This window comes from Oncorhynchus masou, chromosome 14 (assembly GCF_036934945.1).
Source record: "Oncorhynchus masou masou isolate Uvic2021 chromosome 14, UVic_Omas_1.1, whole genome shotgun sequence".
Lineage (NCBI taxonomy): Eukaryota > Metazoa > Chordata > Actinopteri > Salmoniformes > Salmonidae > Oncorhynchus > Oncorhynchus masou.
Genome location: NC_088225.1, coordinates 12,220,996 through 12,240,611, shown reverse-complemented (window position 1 = coordinate 12,240,611; position 19,616 = coordinate 12,220,996). Strand labels below are relative to the sequence as shown.

Here is a 19,616-nt window from a genome sequence, read left to right as displayed (position 1 = left end):
AAAGGTCTGGCCACATTATTGCATTTCGAGGCTGCTGCTTTCTGAGTCCTCAGACGATTCTCCTTTATTCTTACCTGTCACTGTAAGCAGCAGCTGCCGCGGCAGCAGTTGCCCCGGTTACAGCAGTAGGCTGAGCAAAGCGATAGGCAGCGGCAGGATAGCCTCCCTGGGAGACGGAGGGACAAATGGAGGTTATTACCATGGTACAGCTGAGGTAGACAGGATCATTACCGAGGCAGAGTTGTGTAAGTGCAGAGTGAGTTAAAGAATCACAGTACAACAACCAAGTTTAGAACATTTGTGGTTAAAGATGGAAGTATTAACAAATGTAAAAACAAATCATAATAATTACACTGGAGGTTGTTGACAATCGTCAATAATGTAGCATATCAAAGATTCTGAATTATAGAGAAAGATAAGTAACAGTTACACGAACCATCCATATTATCGTTGTGATCTCTCATATGCATATAATACAAAGAGAAAGGGGAAAATAGAGATGCCACACTCAAACACACTCACAGTGTCACCTCCTGGCATTGAGACAGCATGCTTGCCCCGATTCAATGCAAATCTATTTGAACACACCACTGCATTTGAACCTAATCATACAGAACACAACCCAGAGCATTCCCCTGGAAACCTGCAGTACAACTAGTGACAGGATAGAGGGAGGGGGGCTGTGAGAGAAGGTAAGGGGGAGAGAGAAAAGGTAGGCCTATGCCTGTAGAGCATGCAGACGTGGATCAGCATGCTTCAGAGAAGAGTCGAGACCGGGAAGGGGTTGGGGACAGGCTTTAGTAATAAGAAACCGTGTTCTCCTCGTCTTTATTTTCAGCCCCACAGGGCACCGCTGCTTCACGGATAGAGTATCTTCCAGCTCATCTCTGTACCTGTTCCAGCTATGGATGTTAAATCAGCATAATGGATGTGGTAGCTTCCAATCATAAGAAATGGTGCTGGGAACATTGGTGTTTGTATGATATAAGAGGCTCTCTGCCAGTGACTTCAAGACAAATACAACTGCCACCTTTCATGTTATCACTGCCAGCAGTCTCCCTTTCAGGGACCAGGTTCTCTTTGAACAAACTGGCAAAAAACACACACTGTTTAGTAGCTTAGTAACAAACCCCTTCCCCACAATCCACCTGTGCAGATGTCAGTGAGTTAGTAGGAAAATGAAAAGCAAGTTACCGTTTCAAAACAAAACAACATCAAAAGATCATAAATCACCAGAGGGATAATAAAAATACACACTGTGTTTGGTAATGACCCTACCTGAGGCAATCTGCTACTAATGACAGAGTCCTGAAACACTATTCTATAGAGAGAACAGAAACAGCCATTGTCAACCTGGACACACGCACACACACTGACAGACACGCGCCCTGACACAAGCGCACACAGAGCGGCCCGGCTATCCAAGTTGGAACCCCGTGTTACAACACCAGACTACAACACCCTCTGTTACAGTCTGTCTTCTGGGAAAACTCAGACCCACAGGTGTGATCCCAGGCAGCGGTGGAATGGTAAAGTACAGAGTGTAACTATTAGCATAATTCAACATAGGAGCTGTGTGCATGAAACAGTCGGGTTTTTTCAGTCACATTTGGGCAGCTCTGTGCAGCGCAATTAATTATGCACATGCAGAAACGCACAGAGAGAAAGGAGAGAAAGTCGTGAGGGAGTGTGAGTGGGAATCTACTTACGTATAAGTCTGCAGCTCCATAAAACCCACCATCCTGATACACCACGCTACGAGAGAAAGGCAGACAGAGGAGATGGCAGACAGAGGAGATGGCAGACAGAGGAGATGGCAGACAGAGGAGATGGCAGACAGAGGAGATGGCAGACAGAGGAGATGGCAGACAGAGGAGATGGCAGACAGAGGAGATGGCAGGTGAAGAGAGGGGTGGAGGGAGGAGATGGGGAGGGACAAAGGAGGGAGGAATAGGAACAGAGGAGATGGCAGACAGAGGAGATGGCAGGTGAAGAGAGGGGTGGAGGGAGGAGATGGGGAGGGACAAAGGAGGGAGGAATAGGAGCAGAGGAGATGGCAGACAGAGGAGATGGCAGGTGAAGAGAGGGGTGGAGGGAGGAGATGGGGAGGGACAAAGGAGGGAGGAATAGGAGCAGAGGAGATGGCAGACAGAGGAGATGGCAGGTGAAGAGAGGGGTGGAGGGAGGAGATGGGGAGGGACAAAGGAGGGAGGAATAGGAGCACAGGAGATGGCAGACAGTGGAGATGAAAGGGTCAGTGTGTACAGTGAGATGGTCCAAGACCAGAGTGGCAGGAATGAAAGCCAGTGTGGAGGAAAGTAAACAGGGAGATGATTGAGGGGAAAAGTGAACGCACAAGGAGAGATAGAACAGTTATTTCACACACACATGCAGCATGCAGAGGAAATACACTACCATTTATTTCTTCCATTACTGCTGAACCACTGATATTATCAACATGAATGTATTATAGGGTACCATCCTCTATCAGCATCCCCCAGGGAGAGGGAACAGAGGCCCATTTACATTGACAAGGTCCTGGACCGACAGAGGACAAATCAGCCAGTCGTTTGTTTGAAGTCAGCCAGTAGTGGATTAAATATGGAAGAGACATTTCCTGCAGCACTAGTTAAAATAAATAAAAAATCCAGAATATTGCAGTTGCATCTCCAGAATATTGCAGTCCACCGCAGTTGCATCCACATTAACCAATTGGCACAGCCCAGCAACATGCAACACAGTACAGGTTCTCTGTGAGTCAATCTAGTGGAATTATTGGAACATATAAAAATAGGAAGAAAATGTGTCTGGTCTTTGTGTGCAGTGTGACGCAGAGGATCAAATTATTGTTATGCTCAGAGAGAGTTTGTGTCTATTACTACAAACTAATGACATTACACTTATTGGTATTTATAGTAAAGTCCTGAATTTACTGAAGGAACGTATATAAATGTCAAGTTAAGTGTGTCCGTTCAGAGGATGGATTCTGTAGTTGAATCCCTTACCCCGGGTAGGCAGGGAGGGCAGGCTGCGGCACCGCGGCACGCACAGCGCCGTACACTGGCCTTCCCCGGCCCCTAAGGTGGGCACCACGGAACGCAGCTGCCGTGGAGGCTGCCGCTGCCGCAGAAGGGTAGGGGAACCCCGGAACTGAGGGAGAGGGAAGGAGAGAGAGGGTATGAACATCCAATGCCTGGGGGCACTATGAATTAGGGATGTTTAAATGAAGTCGGATTTGGGTGAAATGAAGGGCATGAAATCTAAGAGGAAGACGAGGTTTACCTGCATAGAGCTCTGGTCCGTACATGGCCTGTACCATTGGGCTTAGCTTCCATCCTGCTGAGAAGCAGAGAGGAGGCAGAAACAGGAGGGTTTCATATAGATAGGGGATACACAGGGAGACGGGCAGCTGACTAACAGTTAGTTAGGGATCATAATGCGGCTAATGGAGTAGTTTGCATCTGGTTACCATATGGCAGGGTGCTAAGGGCCTCTCCGTTGGGGTAGGGGCTGACCATCTTCTTATTGGTCATCACCCTGGCCGTGGCATTGTTAACCTGGGGAGCGGGAGGAGGGACAGTGAGCACAACGTTTGGCCCGTTCTATTCAATTGAGGAAACACACACAAACACTGACACAAAAGACAATCACACAAGTGGACCAATGTTAGACATTTACACGTGATAGCAATTCATAAAATAAAGCATATCTAACTCTGACTGTGTGAATAATACAATGGTAATAACACTCCTGCTGTCTAAGGTCAACAGACCGTTTGCCAAGAAGATGGTGATTGTGTGTACACATACAGGGAGGCCACAGTTACAGTCTGCTCCCCATTCACCATCGCTGGATCATTCTCATCAATACGGCGGTGGGTTTGATGCATCACATCATTAACTCCTCCCTGCCAGGCTGCCTCCTCCTCAGCCAGTTATGACAGCTGACAACATGGCTTATGATGAAGTAGTCTCTGCTCTCCCTGGCGGTGTTTGTGTGCGCGTGTGTACATGAGTGGGTGGAGGATTGTTAGGGGGGAATCTTAGTCATGCAATTAAAGTGTTCTGCCCAAGAGGAGTGTAATCGATGACTCATTGTGGAGACAACTAGCTACACTGAGGGCCAGTGGTTGAGCCCAGCGGTGAGAGGAAGAGAGATTTATGGGTAAGAGAAGAAAGGAAGAGATAAGGTGGAGGAGAAGAGCTGGGATACGTGGCACTGCAGGAGAATAATAATATGTGTTTGCAGTATGCAGGTGTGTGAACAAAGACGGGTATTTCTGTCTAGTGCTGCGCCCGGCTGTTGAATCAAGATGGCTGCTAGCTCGGCTAATCCCCCCACTGAACTTCAAAGGGCCATATTAGGCTCCATTAATCGTTATCCATCGCCTTTCTTGGGGTTTATGAGAATGACTGTTGTGTCGTGCAATTTCAGTTTGAGTGTGCCGTCGCGCCATGCCAAACTTTGTTGTGAACTACTAATGACCTATTGGCGAATTGGAGAGCTTTGAGACTTCTATGTGACCAATTTCCACTTAGAAGGCCATTATGGATTCAGCCACCTTCAACACCCCACTAGTCATACTCTATCACTGCAGCCCTCATTCAAATGGAAATGACAATTACCTCATTTTCCTTCATTGCAAATGAGATGGTCAGCCTTGAATGATTCAATTAGGTGACATAATTGTCCCTGTGAGTGAAGACACTAAAATAAAACGAATAAATCAGCCTAATGAATCAGATTAATGCTGGTAATCTTTTTACATCACAGCATTCATATCAGGGTCATTTATAAACCTCTATTTTGGGTGTGATAACTGGGCAATGATGCATTTCCTTATGTATAGTTAGTGGTGTGTCAATACCAGGGGAGGTAATGCAATTTGATAAATCTCACAGAGGTGAACATGCAAATCAAACAGAGACCAGTGAGAAACACATCTGCATGGGTTAATAATAAACATTCAACCCCATCCCAACTTAGGACACAAGCCCACAGCAGTACCAATAGAACTGGACCAAAGTAACCCAATCCGCCCCCAAATGAAACCAAACTTGTTGGGGTTAACCTAAAAAGAAATCAACATCAATACATAAAAAGGGGGAGAGAAAGAGGGGTGCAAAAAACATTTGTTGGACAAAATTAATAATTTTATAAGACAAAAATTATACGCAGCCAAATATGGGCGCATCACATGACCAAGAGTGAGAATAAAGAACCAAAAAATGTAATTCAGCCAATCAGCAAGCGTCGGATGCAGCATAGAGACCAATCAAAACAATCGCAGCACTCCCATATCAAACGCATACAGAGACAGATGGGACAGGTAAGGAGTTCAGGAGAGGGATGCAGGTGAGAAAGAGAGAGAGAGATAGATAGATACAGAGCCAGTCCACATACAGAAACAGGGAAACGAAGATGGTGTAAGGAAGAGAGAGACATCGTCTACATAAGCAACAACAAAAATCAACAATTATTTTTCAAAAACAAAAATAACAAATACCAAGGTGCGTCATTCAAAAAAAGCAATTAGATTCTGTGACCATTCTCCCAAAAATCTCACTAAGTTATATGTGGAGGAATAGAGAGACAGAGTACCAAAGGATGGAGGGAAGAGAGAAGAGCAATCCTCATACCCCAAAAAAAGAGAGAAAACAAATAACACGAGACACTGCCAGGCATTATTACTGTGTGTCACGAACTAAGACCAGTACACAAACTAATACACACACACACACACACACCATTCAATAAAGGAAAACCAAACCAAAGAGAAGAGAAGTTAAAAGGACAGCAAAAGACAGACCAAAGGATCAACCAGTTAATACCAATGTGTTTATATATAGTTATCTTTTCAGAAATTAGGCTACTCTATAAAGGCATTCATACATTCTGTTCTGTGTGCTTTAACTCCTGGTTGTTAATCCCATTACTACACTCACTACAGAGAGGTGTGTTATTGCTGTTATAAACTTTATTGATTGAGTATTCTCTTAAAGTGCATTCCATAAGATGCCCTGCTACTGCTCACAATTTGATCTTCAAAAATCCTCAAGCTTCAAGAGCAACACGATTAACGCTGCTTATCATTGTGAAGAGAAAATATGGACAGATGGATGAGCTATCTTTTCTAAACAATTGCAATTTCACCTACTCCTGTAACAGATATACTTACAATGACTGCTGAATGGACATAGATCTTGTACCTTTTGTTAATGCAGGGGCATAGCCAGAAATTGGTGGGTGGGCCTGCAGAAATTTGGATTGGCCAACAGGACCAATCTGATTGGGTGTGTCTGGCAGGGCCTGGCTCCCTAGTGGGTGAGCCCGTGTCCACCCCACAAATGCCTGTGCCCCTGTGTTAATCGGTTTCCATGAGTGATTCTCCCTGAAGTTTCAAAATGTGAAATACATTATATTCACTTTAGCGCAAATACGTTCACATTTAGAACACAGAAAATCACATCGAATTAGGAATTAGAATACTAGAATTGGCATTAATATTTTTATGATAGGATAAAGGTGAGCCATTTTGGTCAGGGAGTTGGTCAATTATGGTTTGCCAATGCTGTGATAAGATGTAAAACAGGACTGGGAAACTGGTGGCCACAGCCCCACTTTTTGAAGGCCCTTGGATATACTTTTTTTTTTAATGGCGGGGGGCAACTCAGTTGGGGTCACAACTTACTATTGTGAAGCAGAATACACAAGATGCAATTTCAAAATGTTGTTGTGCATCAACTGTTTTCATCTTCTGTCAGTCAAAGTAGCTCATGTCAGCTAACATTTTTTATATTGGTAAATTATTCTAGCAGCCAGTTATCCAAACTTATAGTAATCAAGGTTGAATTAGAGCCCGGGGTCCCCACTGATTTTGCGAGTCAGTCTCACAGATATTATATTAAAAACTGTAAAAATAACTCTACCTTATGGCAAAATGTGTAGAATTGCACATAATTAACTCTAACACTAAAAAGGGTTGCATGAAATTTGTTCTAAAATTGGAAAATCTTCTCCCCACCCCATTGCACTTTAAAAAAACTGCAGTAAACTAGCTCTAAAAGAGCAACATTTTATCTCCACCCCATGGTGCCCATCCCTGACATAAAATAATGAATTTGAAGGATTTATCTGCCCTGTATGTTTGTTAGCTAGCAATCCAGCCAGTTTTAGAGGAATGTTTCCATAGATGTTTGTATTTTTATTAACTGCCAATATGCCAACATTCCATTCGATCAATGCAGTCAATCGACAGCCAGACACTGGCTGAAATCAGTTGATAGGACTTAGACAAGTTGGAAATAAAACAGGCACTGATATTATATCATAAAATAGCACTCAACTGCCCATGAAAACAAACATTTTTAACATGTATGGTTTACATACTTATATTTTAGATGATATATTTATCCAGAAAATTGGTATAAACCATTAAACTGTATTTATAATTATATCACAATATTTTATGTTAACAATAATTTATTACACAATGTCTGATATATCACATGCATTACTTTAATTTTCCAGCATATGTAAATTCTGGATTATGCCTCAGCCATTAATTCCAATTTGACTGGTTTGGATTTCTCCCTGACCAATATGGCAGCCATTTTAACCCCATTTTAGAACTTTGAGGGCTTATGAAATTGCCCCTCTAGTAATTGAATAGGATCTCTATGGAAAAACACACCATGTTGTAGGAAGCAATACTGTGTTCTAAGCATGTCCATAGAATTACCATTCTATGTGCAAGTGCAAGTTCAACTTGATTGGGTTGATTAATTATTGTACCATCTAAAATCAGCATAACTGATGGGACGTGTTTGAAAATGGTAACTGTAATTTCTGTACAACTTTCTGTGTGCCTGAAAGCAGACGAGACACATTTTGTGCATTAGGATTTAAAACTGCAATATGTAACTATTTGGGCGACCCGACCAAATTCATGTTCGCAGGCAATATTAACTAGGGAAATTGTGTCACTTCTCTTGCGTTCAGTGCAAGCAGAGTCAGGGTATATGCCCCACGAGGGACATATACCCTGACTCTGTAATTGCAAACAAAGGTTTCTGTACCAAGTATTAAGTTCTGCTTTTCTGATGTATCAAATACTTATGTCATGCAATAAAATGCAAATTAATTACTTAAAAATCAGACAAATGTGATTTTCTGGATTTTTGTTTTAGATTCCATCTCTCACAGTTGAAGTGCACCTATGATAAAAAATTACAGACCTCTACATGCTTTGTAAGTAGGAAAGCCTGCAAAATCGGCAGTGTATCAGATACTTGTTCAACCCCCCTAAATATGAAATACAAATGGTATAGAGAGAAATAGTCAACGCTTCATAATTCCTATAATAACCACCAACTTTCATATGTTCTCATGTTCTGGGCAAGGAACTTAAACGTTAGCTTTTTTATATGGCACATATTGCATTTTTACTTTCTTCTCCAACACTGTGTTTTTGCATTATTTAAACCAAATTGAACATGTTTCATTATTTATTTGAGACTAAATAGATTTTATGTATTATATTAAGTTAAAATAAGTGTTCATTCAGTATTGTTGTAATTGTCACTATTACATCTATCTATATATCTATATATATGTATATATATATATTTAATTTAAAAAAGGTATACAAAATTACAACATAATAATAAATCAGCCGATTAATCTGTATCGGCTTTTTTTGGTATCAGTATCAGCATTGAAAATTCATAATCGGTTGACCTCTACTTCAAACAGCTGAAAATACAATATTTTTACGTTATTGAAAATATATTTCACAGCGGTTTAAATGGTACAATGACTCTCTACACTACAGGTCTGTCAAATAAACAGAAAATGAGGCTAACTATTAGAATTTTAGCAACCAGGAAATGGCAAAGCGATTTCTGCATATTGCACCTTTACACAGGCCCTTCCATGAATCTGAAACCCGCCCAACACTAGAGACAAAGAAAAGTTATAAGAACAGATTTATTTTCCCCTTAACTAACACTGACTGAAGCAGCTGAAAGGATGATAACACAATTGAACAGGAGCTTCCCAGAGAGCCATGGGTTATCATCATTACTAGGATAACAATTCATTAGAAAAATATACATAGAATGAAGTATTAATCAAATGGGTTCTGGTAAGCCATGTCATTGCAAAGAGGAGGATGATTAAACTTGGACATTCCGGGGAGGTGTTAATGAGAGGAGGGGAGGGGGGTGGATCCATTATTATTACTAGTTAGACCAGGCTGTCAATGGGCGGTGTGTGTGTGTGTGCCTCGTCACTGCTACCTTCCCTATCAATGCAGGCCCCATCATAGCAGGGACTTATACTCTGGATAGCTGGGAGATCAGAACAATGCTAGGCTACCATACTTCAAATGTATTTGTAATATACTATACAAAGATGCTGTGGACATAACTAAAGCATGCAACTACTGTACATCTTGCTCCCAGCATCTACTGCCACTGAGCTAATTGAAAGATTGGAACTACCAAATTAAACGGTTCCTTTAGAAATATTCAAAACAATGTGTGATTTTTCATCTACTGCCTTTTTCAAGGGAGGGGTGGGGGTCAGATCAGCGAATATGTCATTTATACACAACTTACCGTTGCCGAAGAAACAGCGTGAGGACACGCGAGTGGTTACCGTGGAGACTGACAACACACAGAAGTCATCAGGGAAACAGAAAAAATATAATAACAAATAAATAAACCAACAAACAACCCAATAAATTAAAATCCCCCCAATGTGAAATAAAATGGGGATAATTGTTGAAAGCAGTGATACAGTTTTTGAGAGAGAAAAATCATCCAAAATGAGTTTCTGCTCAATGCATACAGCATCTTTCCATTTCTAGAGAGACACACGGACTGGAGGGGTGCTTCTTTCAACGTATGCAAATTATAGTGGTCATAAGATTAAGGGACACAAAAACCAGGTCGACCACTTTTATATTAAGAGATTGGCTTAATTGCGTCTGAAAATATGTCTCCCACAGTCAAGAGTGGCAGTAAAAATACTTAAGTGAAATGTAGCGTAAAATGATTCTTAGTAAAAGGCGACGTGGGCAGGATTCATATTTTGATCTGCAGAGGGGGGTAATTGTATAAAGAAATTACTTTGGAACATTTAGTTCCGCCATGAATCACAACAAAATAACATTAGAATTAAAAAAATAAAGATAAAAAGAGAGAAGGATGGGGTAAGGGACTAAAGACGAAAATATAACATGTGAAAGGACATACAATGAGAGGTATTACACACACAGGTGCACATATACAAGACAAGAGGGTGAGGACTGGGGAGTGTCACGCAGGGACAGACATAACAGTGGAGAAACAAAGGAAGACAAACTTGACTGGCTTGGAGAGAATGGGAGAGTGAAGGAGAGAGAAAGAGAAGGAGCGAGAGAGAGATCGAAAGAGAATGAGAGAGAGAGAGAAAGAGAAGGAGCAAGAGAGAGATCGAAAGAGAAGGAGAGAGAGAGAAGGAGAGAGAGAGAGAGAGAGGGAGAGAGAGGGAGGGAGAGAGAGAGGAAGGAGAGAGAGAGAGAGAGAGAGAAGGAGAGAGAGAGAGAGAGAGAGAGAGGGAGAGAGAGGGAGGGAGAGAGAGAGGAAGGAGAGAGAGAAGGAGAGAGAGAGAGAGAGAGAGAAGGAGAGAGAGAGAAAAGGAGAGAGAGAGAAAAGGAGAGAGAGAAAAGGAGAGAGAGAAAAGGAGAGAGAGAAAAGGAGAGAGAGAAAAGGAGAGAGAGAAAAGGAGAGAGAGAAAAGGAGAGAGAGAGAGAGAGAGAAAAGGAGAGCGAGAAAAGGAGAGAGAGAGAGAGAAAAGGAGAGAGAAGGAGAGAGAGAGAAAAGGAGAGAGAGAAGGAGAGAGAGAGAAGGAGAGAGAGAGAAGGAGAGAGAGAAGGAGAGAGAGAAAAGGAGAGAGAGAAAAGGAGAGAGAGAGAAAGAAAAGGAGAGAGAGAGAAAGAAAAGGAGAGAGAGGGAGCAGCCTGTGGTCTGGGAGAAAGAGAGAGAGAGAGAAGGAGAGAGGGAGCAGCCTGTGGTCTGGGAGAAAGAGAAAGAGAGAGAGAGAGAAAGAGAGAGAGAGCAGCCTGTGGTCTGGGAGAAAGAGAAAGAGAGAGAGAAGGAGAGAGAGGGAGCAGCCTGTGGTCTGGGAGAAAGAGAAAGAGAGAGAGAGAGAAAGAGAGAGAGAGCAGCCTGTGGTCTGGGAGAAAGAGAAAGAGAGAGAGAGAGAAAGAGAGAGAGAGAGAGAGAGCAGCCTGTGGTCTGGGAGAAAGAGAAAGAGAGAGAAAGAGAGAGAGAGAAAGAGAGAGAGAAAGAGAGAGAGAAAGAGAGAGAGCAGCCTGTGGTCTGGGAGAAAGAGAGAGAGAGAGAGAGAGAGAGAAGGAGAGAGAGGGAGCAGCCTGTGGTCTGGGAGAAAGAGAGAGAGAGAGAAAGAGAGAGAGCAGCCTGTGGTCTGGGAGAAAGAGAAAGAGAGAGAGAAAGAGAGAGAGAAAGAGAGAGAGAAAGAGAGAGAGAGAAAGAGAGAGAGCAGCCTGTGGTCTGGGAGAAAGAGAGGAGTGATAAAGGAACAGTTCATACTCCCTGTCCCCTTTTCTTTTGCCCTCCTCTCACATAAACACACACAACCACACCAATCCATCCACAAATTCACCTCTTTTTCTGTCAATCATGCAAAGTATCTGAAACAAGCAACAACCATGACTAAATCCAAAGCTAAGCCCAGTTTATCACAAACAGCCCATTTAGAGCAGTAATACAGTTCTGGGGAGCAGAGTGATCACAGCCTTCTTTTGATTTGAGCCAATTCACATCTAAAGCTCAAGTGAAAGAGCTGGTGTTGAAAAAGGATCCAAATCAATGCTTTTTCAAGGAGGTTGACACCGAGGTGGAATGTCAGGATTAAACAGCAAGTCTGATTGGTTTTCTTGGAGAACATGACCCTTTTCTTTAAAAGACAGACAGAACTGTTTCAAATGGAGGCTGTGAGTGGTTTGCCACCTGCAGTAGTGTAGCGTACATCTATCACTGAATGAGAACGGATCAGCCATGCAGGATCAGGTGAACAGTCCCAGTAAGTTAGTCCTTATCACACCCAGCTCTCTTCAGTCAGAGACTCAGGCTCATGCAGTGGTGACATGGTTGGTCTCTGAGTGAGGAGCTCCCCTCTCTGCGACCCTGTGTCTGATGAGATGCATGCAGACTCAAGAGCACCAGGAGACGAGACGTCGCTCGTTCTCATTACCACCACTACTGGGGTGATAGACTGCACCTTCATATTCTACTGCATCTAATGTCTGCCTAAAACTCTGCGCCACGGAGCAATCACTTCCCATCACACCAACACATCAACAAGAGCGGCATGCGGTGAGAGAGACACACCTACACGTTCAATACGCTGTTACTACTACAGTACCTCAGGGTGGGAACTGTGGTGTGACAGCACGGTGACAAGACTTACAGGGCTGTTATCCGTCCAATGTCGGGGTATCCCACAGTCAAATGTCTTAAATGTCACTTTCAATACATCAGTGTGATGAGTTGCTTTGATGGATATAATTGTTACTGCCTGGAAATTGGAGGGTAGCTCTCCGGGAACAGGGTTGGAGCGAAAACCTACAGGAGGGTAGCTCTCCGGGAATAGGGTTGGAGTGAAAACCTACAGGAGGGTAGCTCTCCGGTAATAGGGTTGGAGTGAAAACCTACAGGAGGGTAGCTCTCCGGGAATAGGGTTGGAGTGAAAACCTACAGGAGGGTAGCTCTCCGGGAATAGGGTTGGAGTGAAAACCTACAGGAGGGTACCTCTCCGGGAATAGGGTTGGAGCGAAAACCTACAGGAGGGTAGCTCTCCGGGAATAGGGTTGGAGTGAAAACCTACAGGAGGGTAGCTCTCCGGGAATAGGGTTGGAGCGAAAACCTACAGGAGGGTAGCTCTCCGGGAACAGGGTAGGAGAGCCCTGGTCTATGGGTGGTGATGTCAATATCTTTAGTTAGAGTGTTTTTTGTGGAATACCCTTTGATATGAAGAGGACACACACAGACTGATGGAGGAGATGCATGGTGTGTGTGCAGACTTAAGACACACACAGTTGTGTGGAGTGGAGACAGAAACAGCAGGAAGACAAGTGAATCGGACCACTTACATGGGTACATTGGACGCACACGGGAAACTGACTTCTTCAAAGCGCAGAGTTTTATTCCAGACAAAAAGAAGTACACTTCGATGTAATAGAATAGGCCACCGCAGAGATCAATACTACACTCTGTGTAGAACCAACAGCCATGCACACTTAGGGTTCCAAACGGACTAGCTAGGAGAACAATCGATACAAATTCCCATGCACTGACAGACTTTAGTCAACAACATGAAATAAATGATTGATTCCAATCAACAACTATTGCCTTCTTTTGTTTTATGGATAAACAGACCTTCATAAAAGTAGTAAGGCATTTTCAACTTTGAGAAGATGTCATGCTAAACAACCAAAAGTCCACATCACTATCACCAAAAATCATCTAGTCTTAACAAAATAGCCGATATAAAAGACATGCAAGAATTCCCAGACTGTCGCTCTCGCGCTGCAGTGACAGCCATGTTACAACACCATAGTGTTATCATGCACACATACTTCCAATAAATCCCATGCAAAAGGACAGCAAATGGAATATTCACACTCCTGATTTCAAAAACAATCTGGTAAAATACTAGCATGGTATATCTTTCAGAGTTTCCTAAGCAAAACAATGTGTTAGGAAACTCAAAGACATACTACGGTAGTATTTTAAGCAAAACAATGTGTAATCTAAGCCTAGCCTAGTACGGGACCATTAAAACATCTAAACATTCCTCATGTCAGAACATTGCCTCTAAGCTTAGCCAGTTTCAAATTAGCGTCTTCACATGTTAGAATAACAGCCAGTAAAAAAAAAAAAAACTGAAATGATATTACCAAGGACAAAGCTAGGGTTGCAAACAACTTCTAGGAGAGAGAAGAAACGTCACATAGCAGTGCCTCAAAGGAATGCTGGGCTTTTCCGTCGGTGTTGAATGAGTGTATAAATACAGAACAACCTTTATTTGCCCTTAGTCTGTACGGCTGTTCTATCCCATGCACTAGTCAAACACAGACAAAGCTGATGCCAGACACTCCTGTTGACCCCATGCAGATTACAAAGGACTGGCCACAGCTTCAGAGAGATCAACTACTGTCACACATGCAGCAATGAGAAAAGGTGAAGGGGAGAGAGAGAGACAAACTTCCTTACAATTAAAGTGATAAAGTTCATGCATAAAATAAGAAGATACTCCAAAGGCTCCAGACACAGAGGTTACAGAACCACCAGGGCCAAACAAATAGGTTGTTGATTTATAGAAGTTTAACTGATGTGGGTTTTCATTGGGCTCCATCAGTATCCATTCAACTTGCTGATTGACTGAAGGTGAAATGTGGGGTTTTACAGACCATTGGATGCAGGTGGCATTCAGAACCAGATGTTTGAGAGCTGACAGATGAAACCCAAGCGGGTCCAGCCATCACCATCATGCAGGACACAACTACCACAGTTAACCACAGCAAGGAGGCAGGAGCCCATGCAGAATTGTGATTGGCTAAGAACCTGGCTTAAAATAGATCTGCTCCAGAGATGGGCAGGATATCACTGGCACGTAAACTGACAATATTTCAAAGAAAAACATGCATCTTCTCAGCTTCTCCCCAACCCAGAAACAGTCACATACGAGCCAAAGCTTCATTTAAAAAAATGATAGTGAAAGGAGGGAGCTAAATATGAAATATATGGCGTAGTTATTTTACAGATTGAGAGGAGAGCACTGTGCTGCATGCTGGAGGCCAGGAGCCATAAGCTTGTCACTAGCACTTTGCAGCACGGGGGGAAAAAAGGAACATTCTAGACGAGGAACTAAGATATGATCAACCTGGCTACAATCGGCCATGCATCATCGTCTCATCACGCTCTCCTAATGTCCCGCGGTTCCAGCTACAGAGAAAGATGATTTAGATTGTATTTTGAAATCAAAGCAGTGGAAGCTATAATAAGAAATAAGAAATGGTGCAAGGCAGAACCGAGACCTAAACGATTTAGAAAGCGAAAACTTCCCAGCATGCCTTGAGTTGTCAACTCTCCCCCCGCCCCAAATTAACCAGGAAACAAGAAACACCCCCAAAAAAGGCAGCAAACCATCTGGGGGGTACCAGCAGAGGCCACATCAGAGCATGTCAGTGGAAAAGGATGGCAGCTAGCGGAATCAGTGTACAGGCAGAGGAACGATGGTAGGAGGAGGAGATGGGTTAAATTACCTCTATCTTGCGACCTTCCACTAGCGTGCCGTGAAGCCTTTCCCGGGCTTTCTCCGCATCGGCGCTGGTCTCAAAAGTGACAAAGCCAAAGCCCTGGGGTAGACAGACAGAGGGGAACGAGGAGCACCACAAAGACAGCGTAAGGAGAGGGCTGGAAGAAACATACCAGTTGTTCTCTAGAAAATCAAAACCCTTTGATTTAGTTAGTTCTACTCATTTCATTACACATTTACTGAACAGGTACACAGTTGTAATCACTGGTTAATACTGTTTGTTCTAGAACTGATACGGTGGTTACTGATTAGTGAAGGGTTGGGCAAACGGAATGTCGAAATTCAGAGGGCCGCACAGATTTTCTTTGAACCGGTTTGCTTTTCAAAATCAATTTGCAGTTATTAGAAAATATATAGGTCCATTATAATTTTGACTTACTTTCAATCTAGTTTCAGATGTTCAATAGTGGCCTGGAGTGGTTTTTAACCACAATACTACCCTGTGGTTTATACTATCAGTGCAGGCCAGTAGGACACAGTGTGTGTGGAAAATGTAGCATTGAGACACAGTGAACCTTTTCATCATAGTGTCCACAGCGGTGGGACTGAGGACATGTTTACCATCTCACTCACCTTTGAGCCCCTCTCATTGAAAATGATCTCAACATCAATAATCTTCCCAAATTGCTGAAATTAAACAAAACAAGAAATTACGATACAAACAAAAACTTAACTTGCATTATGCACTCAGTGTAATTAAATTACAATCAGGGGTGAACTACACCTGCAGCTCACTAGGAGGCAGTATTGTACCAAAATAAATTCAATCAAATTGCACCTACCTTCTATTGTCTATTTTTCTATCCCTTTGTTACTACATGCCTTCCTTTCCTCACTCGTTCACTAACTACCTCTCTGTGGCTCTCATGGCCCTATGATAGAGAAAATCAAAGGACATGAGTGTTCCTCCCTTTGTGACTGTCTGGCCCTTTGTTCTTCTCAACACACAGTCTGACACCAACCATCAATTAAACAACAGGAGGGTTAAACTGATTTAATCCTCATCTCAAAGTGCAGCAAGGAAGTTCCCAGATTCTTACCCCAAACATCTGCCTGAGGTCAGGGTCGCGGAAGCGGAAGGGGATGTTGGAGACGTGAAGTCGTTTTGGGGTTCCTTTGGCCTCTGCGGAGTCAGCCCCGGATACTCCTGCTAATTCTACTGCCACGCACTGCCCCACTCCATCTACCTGACCTGGGGACACTTCTGTCTGCTGGGGAAGAGAGAGAGTGGAGGGAAAGGGAGAGGCTGATAAATGGAATAAACGTAGTAGTTATGAGCATTTTTGGGACAAATGCAGAGTGAGCCTAACAACAAAACCAACCACAACACTCACCGGGGTGGGTAAGATGTTGGAAGTGGTGGCTGAGCCATTTGTTCCAGCCCCTGAATCCGAAGGCCCCTGTCCACTAGCACCAAACAAAGCACCGACAAACTCTGTCCCCAGGCCATTCTGCGGAGGGGGGGGTGGAGGGAACACTGAGAAGGGCGGGGGCACCAGCCCCTCCTGGCCCCCCGTTGAATCTTGAGAACCCTGACAGAGGAGAAGATGGGGTTAATACTAATAGGCATTACTGCACTGTACCGTGCAGATGGAGGGCAGGGAGAGAGACTAGAACGAGGGTTAAAAACACAGCTTCAATTTCACCCTCACTCCTACTCTCTCTCTCTCTCCATATCTCTGACAGCAGAGCGTTTCAGTCAGCCTACCATGAAATATTCACTGCAACCACATCTATTATTGACAGTCACAAAATCTGATACACACATTGCTAGACAAGCCTGCTCACTATCCATGTACACACATATCCAGAGAATATGTACAACAATGAGTACCTGTTATACCCCGTGAACAGATACCGTTATCCTTTTCAGTTACACTTGATATGAATTGATATCAGAACCAGTTGAGTTGGGAGACGGGACCAGGCCATTGCCACAGCACTGTTACTATACTGTCTTCATGATAAACCCGGTAAGGGATTGCAGCGCCGGCCGGTCACCATTTAAAAAAAGGTGTCAGTTATATGGTGACACTGTGATATAGCACTCCTCAGTCACACACTCAAGGACATCCTGTAATAACTTCAAAAACACCCCAACTGTGTTCAGAAAGAGCAAAGCCTGTAGGGGGAGGGAGGAATGGGAGGGGGCGCCATTTTGTTTCAGGCCATGAAACTGCTTCGTGGCCTTCCAGGCGTGATGACAGCATCCAATACCATTAAAACAGGCCAGTCAGTCAGCCGGCCAGCCAGGCCTGGGCGACACCCAGGCTCCAGACAGCCTTTTTAATTACCAGGGAAACTAAGTTGCGGGGCAGTAAAGCAAATGAGGATTCACTAATCCCAGAGACTGCAGACTTCTCATCTTGAAACGACAGTGGAAAGAACCGTCCCGGCTACTGTTAAATCCCCTCTACTTGATAAGGAGGACTGAGCTCTCGGTTCTGTGCCTCCAAGATAACGAGTGCAACAAAAGTAGGTTTAATTCAGAACAGGGTGGAAAAAGTGTTCTACTGCTATATTCCACCAGCCTCTCCTTATGTATTCTGGTCCATATGAATGGCTTATGAGGCTGAATGCAAAATGCATTCAATGCAATGTCATTAACTTAATAATACCAATAGCACACAAAGTCCTGCATAAAACGGGGAGGACGATTAAATGAAGGCGGATTCCAAATGGGTTAAATGGACTCCCTCCTGTAAAGACGTGTCATCCATCAACATGTAGAAGCCTGGAACCAGGAAGTAAAGGGTGCTTCTCATCATCTGAGTCACAGTGACCAAATCCAAATCTGTGTTGGAGGCTCAGAGGATGGGGGTGGGGTGGAAGCGAAGTGGGTGTTTCTAACAGTACAGTATCTCGATCATGTGAGTACTGGAATGGATATTTAGGCTACTCACTGGTATCCACTGAAGGATGGACAAAGCTAAATAGTAGAGAGAAGGTACAGGCTGAGGGCTGGTAGCACTCAACCCATTGGCCAACTGGACATTCCTGCCACACTCACTGAGAGGTAACAGTAACACTGCCCTAAATGGCAGTATCTCACACACAGAGCAGGAGAGGAGGGAGAGAGGGAGAGAGAGGGGGAGAGAGAGAGGAGGGGGAGAGAGAGAGGAGGGAGAGAGAAGAGGGAGAGAGAGAGATTAGGGGGAGAGAGAGGGAGAGAGAAGGGGGAGAGAAGAGGGAGAGAAGAGGGAGAGAGAAAGAGGAGGGAGAGAGAGGGAGGAGGGAGAGAGAAGAGGGAGAGAGAAAGAGGAGGGAGAAAAGGGAGTCATGCTGTAATGCAAAAAGGAAAGAATGAAATCATGTGGAAAAACGTATTAAAAACGGAAACTGAATGATCAGTGTGTACAGGGGGTGTACAGTCAAATTGTATAATATTTCACAAATATGTATAATTGTATACGATATCATATATATCATAACTCACTAGTAAGCCACTGGGTGATGTTCAAAGGCAATGCAGGAATTAATATAAAATAGTCTAAGCATAAACAAATCTAATTTGACCACAAGGTACCCTTTCAAAATAACTTCAGATTTACTGTTCTGCATGAACGTATAACACAATACTAAATGCCCCATCTGAATTACGATAGGCTAAACTCTGCATCCCTCCATCTCTTCACACACCACGGCGGTAGTACAGAAGTGTTACCTGAGACACCATAGATTTTTCCATACACCAGGAGGACCGGGGAGGAGAGAGAGGGCTTGCAATGTGGGTCAAAGTATTCAGCGAATGTTGAGAGAGTGCATGTGTTAAAATGTGTGCAGTGACTGCAGCGTAATGAAATAATTTGAATTCAGTTGCACAGTACAGTAGACAGTCAGTGAAGAGTGTTGGTAGACTGCAGTAATCTCTTTAACCTGCTAGTTACTCTAATCCCAATCCGTGTATCATGAATGAATAACTGAATGACCACTATTAATCTAATCTACTGTGACGCATTGCTTTACATTAAATATGCCGCCTCTTCCCCTCTCTCTCCAATGCAGTAGTACGCTCCTCTTCCTTTTTCTGCAGCTGAAGAAATAGATATGCTTTCCCTCTCCTTCTTTCTCCCTCCTCGCTTGATGAAATCCAGACGTGGGTTTCTACCTCCGCCCCGCCTCCCCCAAGTCAGTCAAAGCCACCGCCGCTATGAAACGTGACCCATAGATCCCAAGAGCCAGTCAAGCATAGAGCATAGCCGCCTCCCATCTCCATGTAAGGGCGCCGC

General features: G+C 43.6%; 1 protein-coding gene across 5 annotated transcripts in view; it reads right to left on the bottom strand.

Annotated features, from left to right (window-relative positions):
• LOC135554249 (RNA binding protein fox-1 homolog 2-like) overlaps window positions 1-19,616 on the bottom strand; it is a 40,703-nt gene that overhangs the window by 3,598 nt on the left and 17,489 nt on the right. For 2 of the 5 annotated variants that reach the window (XM_064986416.1, XM_064986419.1), the window contains exons 3-11: window positions 16,722-16,919; window positions 16,428-16,598; window positions 15,961-16,014; window positions 15,335-15,427; window positions 3,470-3,557; window positions 3,283-3,339; window positions 3,006-3,150; window positions 1,710-1,755; window positions 75-166 (exon numbers count right to left, since the gene is read on the bottom strand). In XM_064986416.1, the coding sequence (XP_064842488.1) occupies window positions 75-166; window positions 1,710-1,755; window positions 3,006-3,150; window positions 3,283-3,339; window positions 3,470-3,557; window positions 15,335-15,427; window positions 15,961-16,014; window positions 16,428-16,598; window positions 16,722-16,919 (944 nt within the window). Of the gene's footprint in view, window positions 1-74; window positions 167-1,278; window positions 1,322-1,709; window positions 1,756-3,005; window positions 3,151-3,282; window positions 3,340-3,469; window positions 3,558-15,334; window positions 15,428-15,960; window positions 16,015-16,427; window positions 16,599-16,721; window positions 16,920-19,616 lie in introns of all 5 variants that reach the window. The other 3 variants (XM_064986418.1, XM_064986420.1, XM_064986417.1) reach the window with 2 other exon arrangements.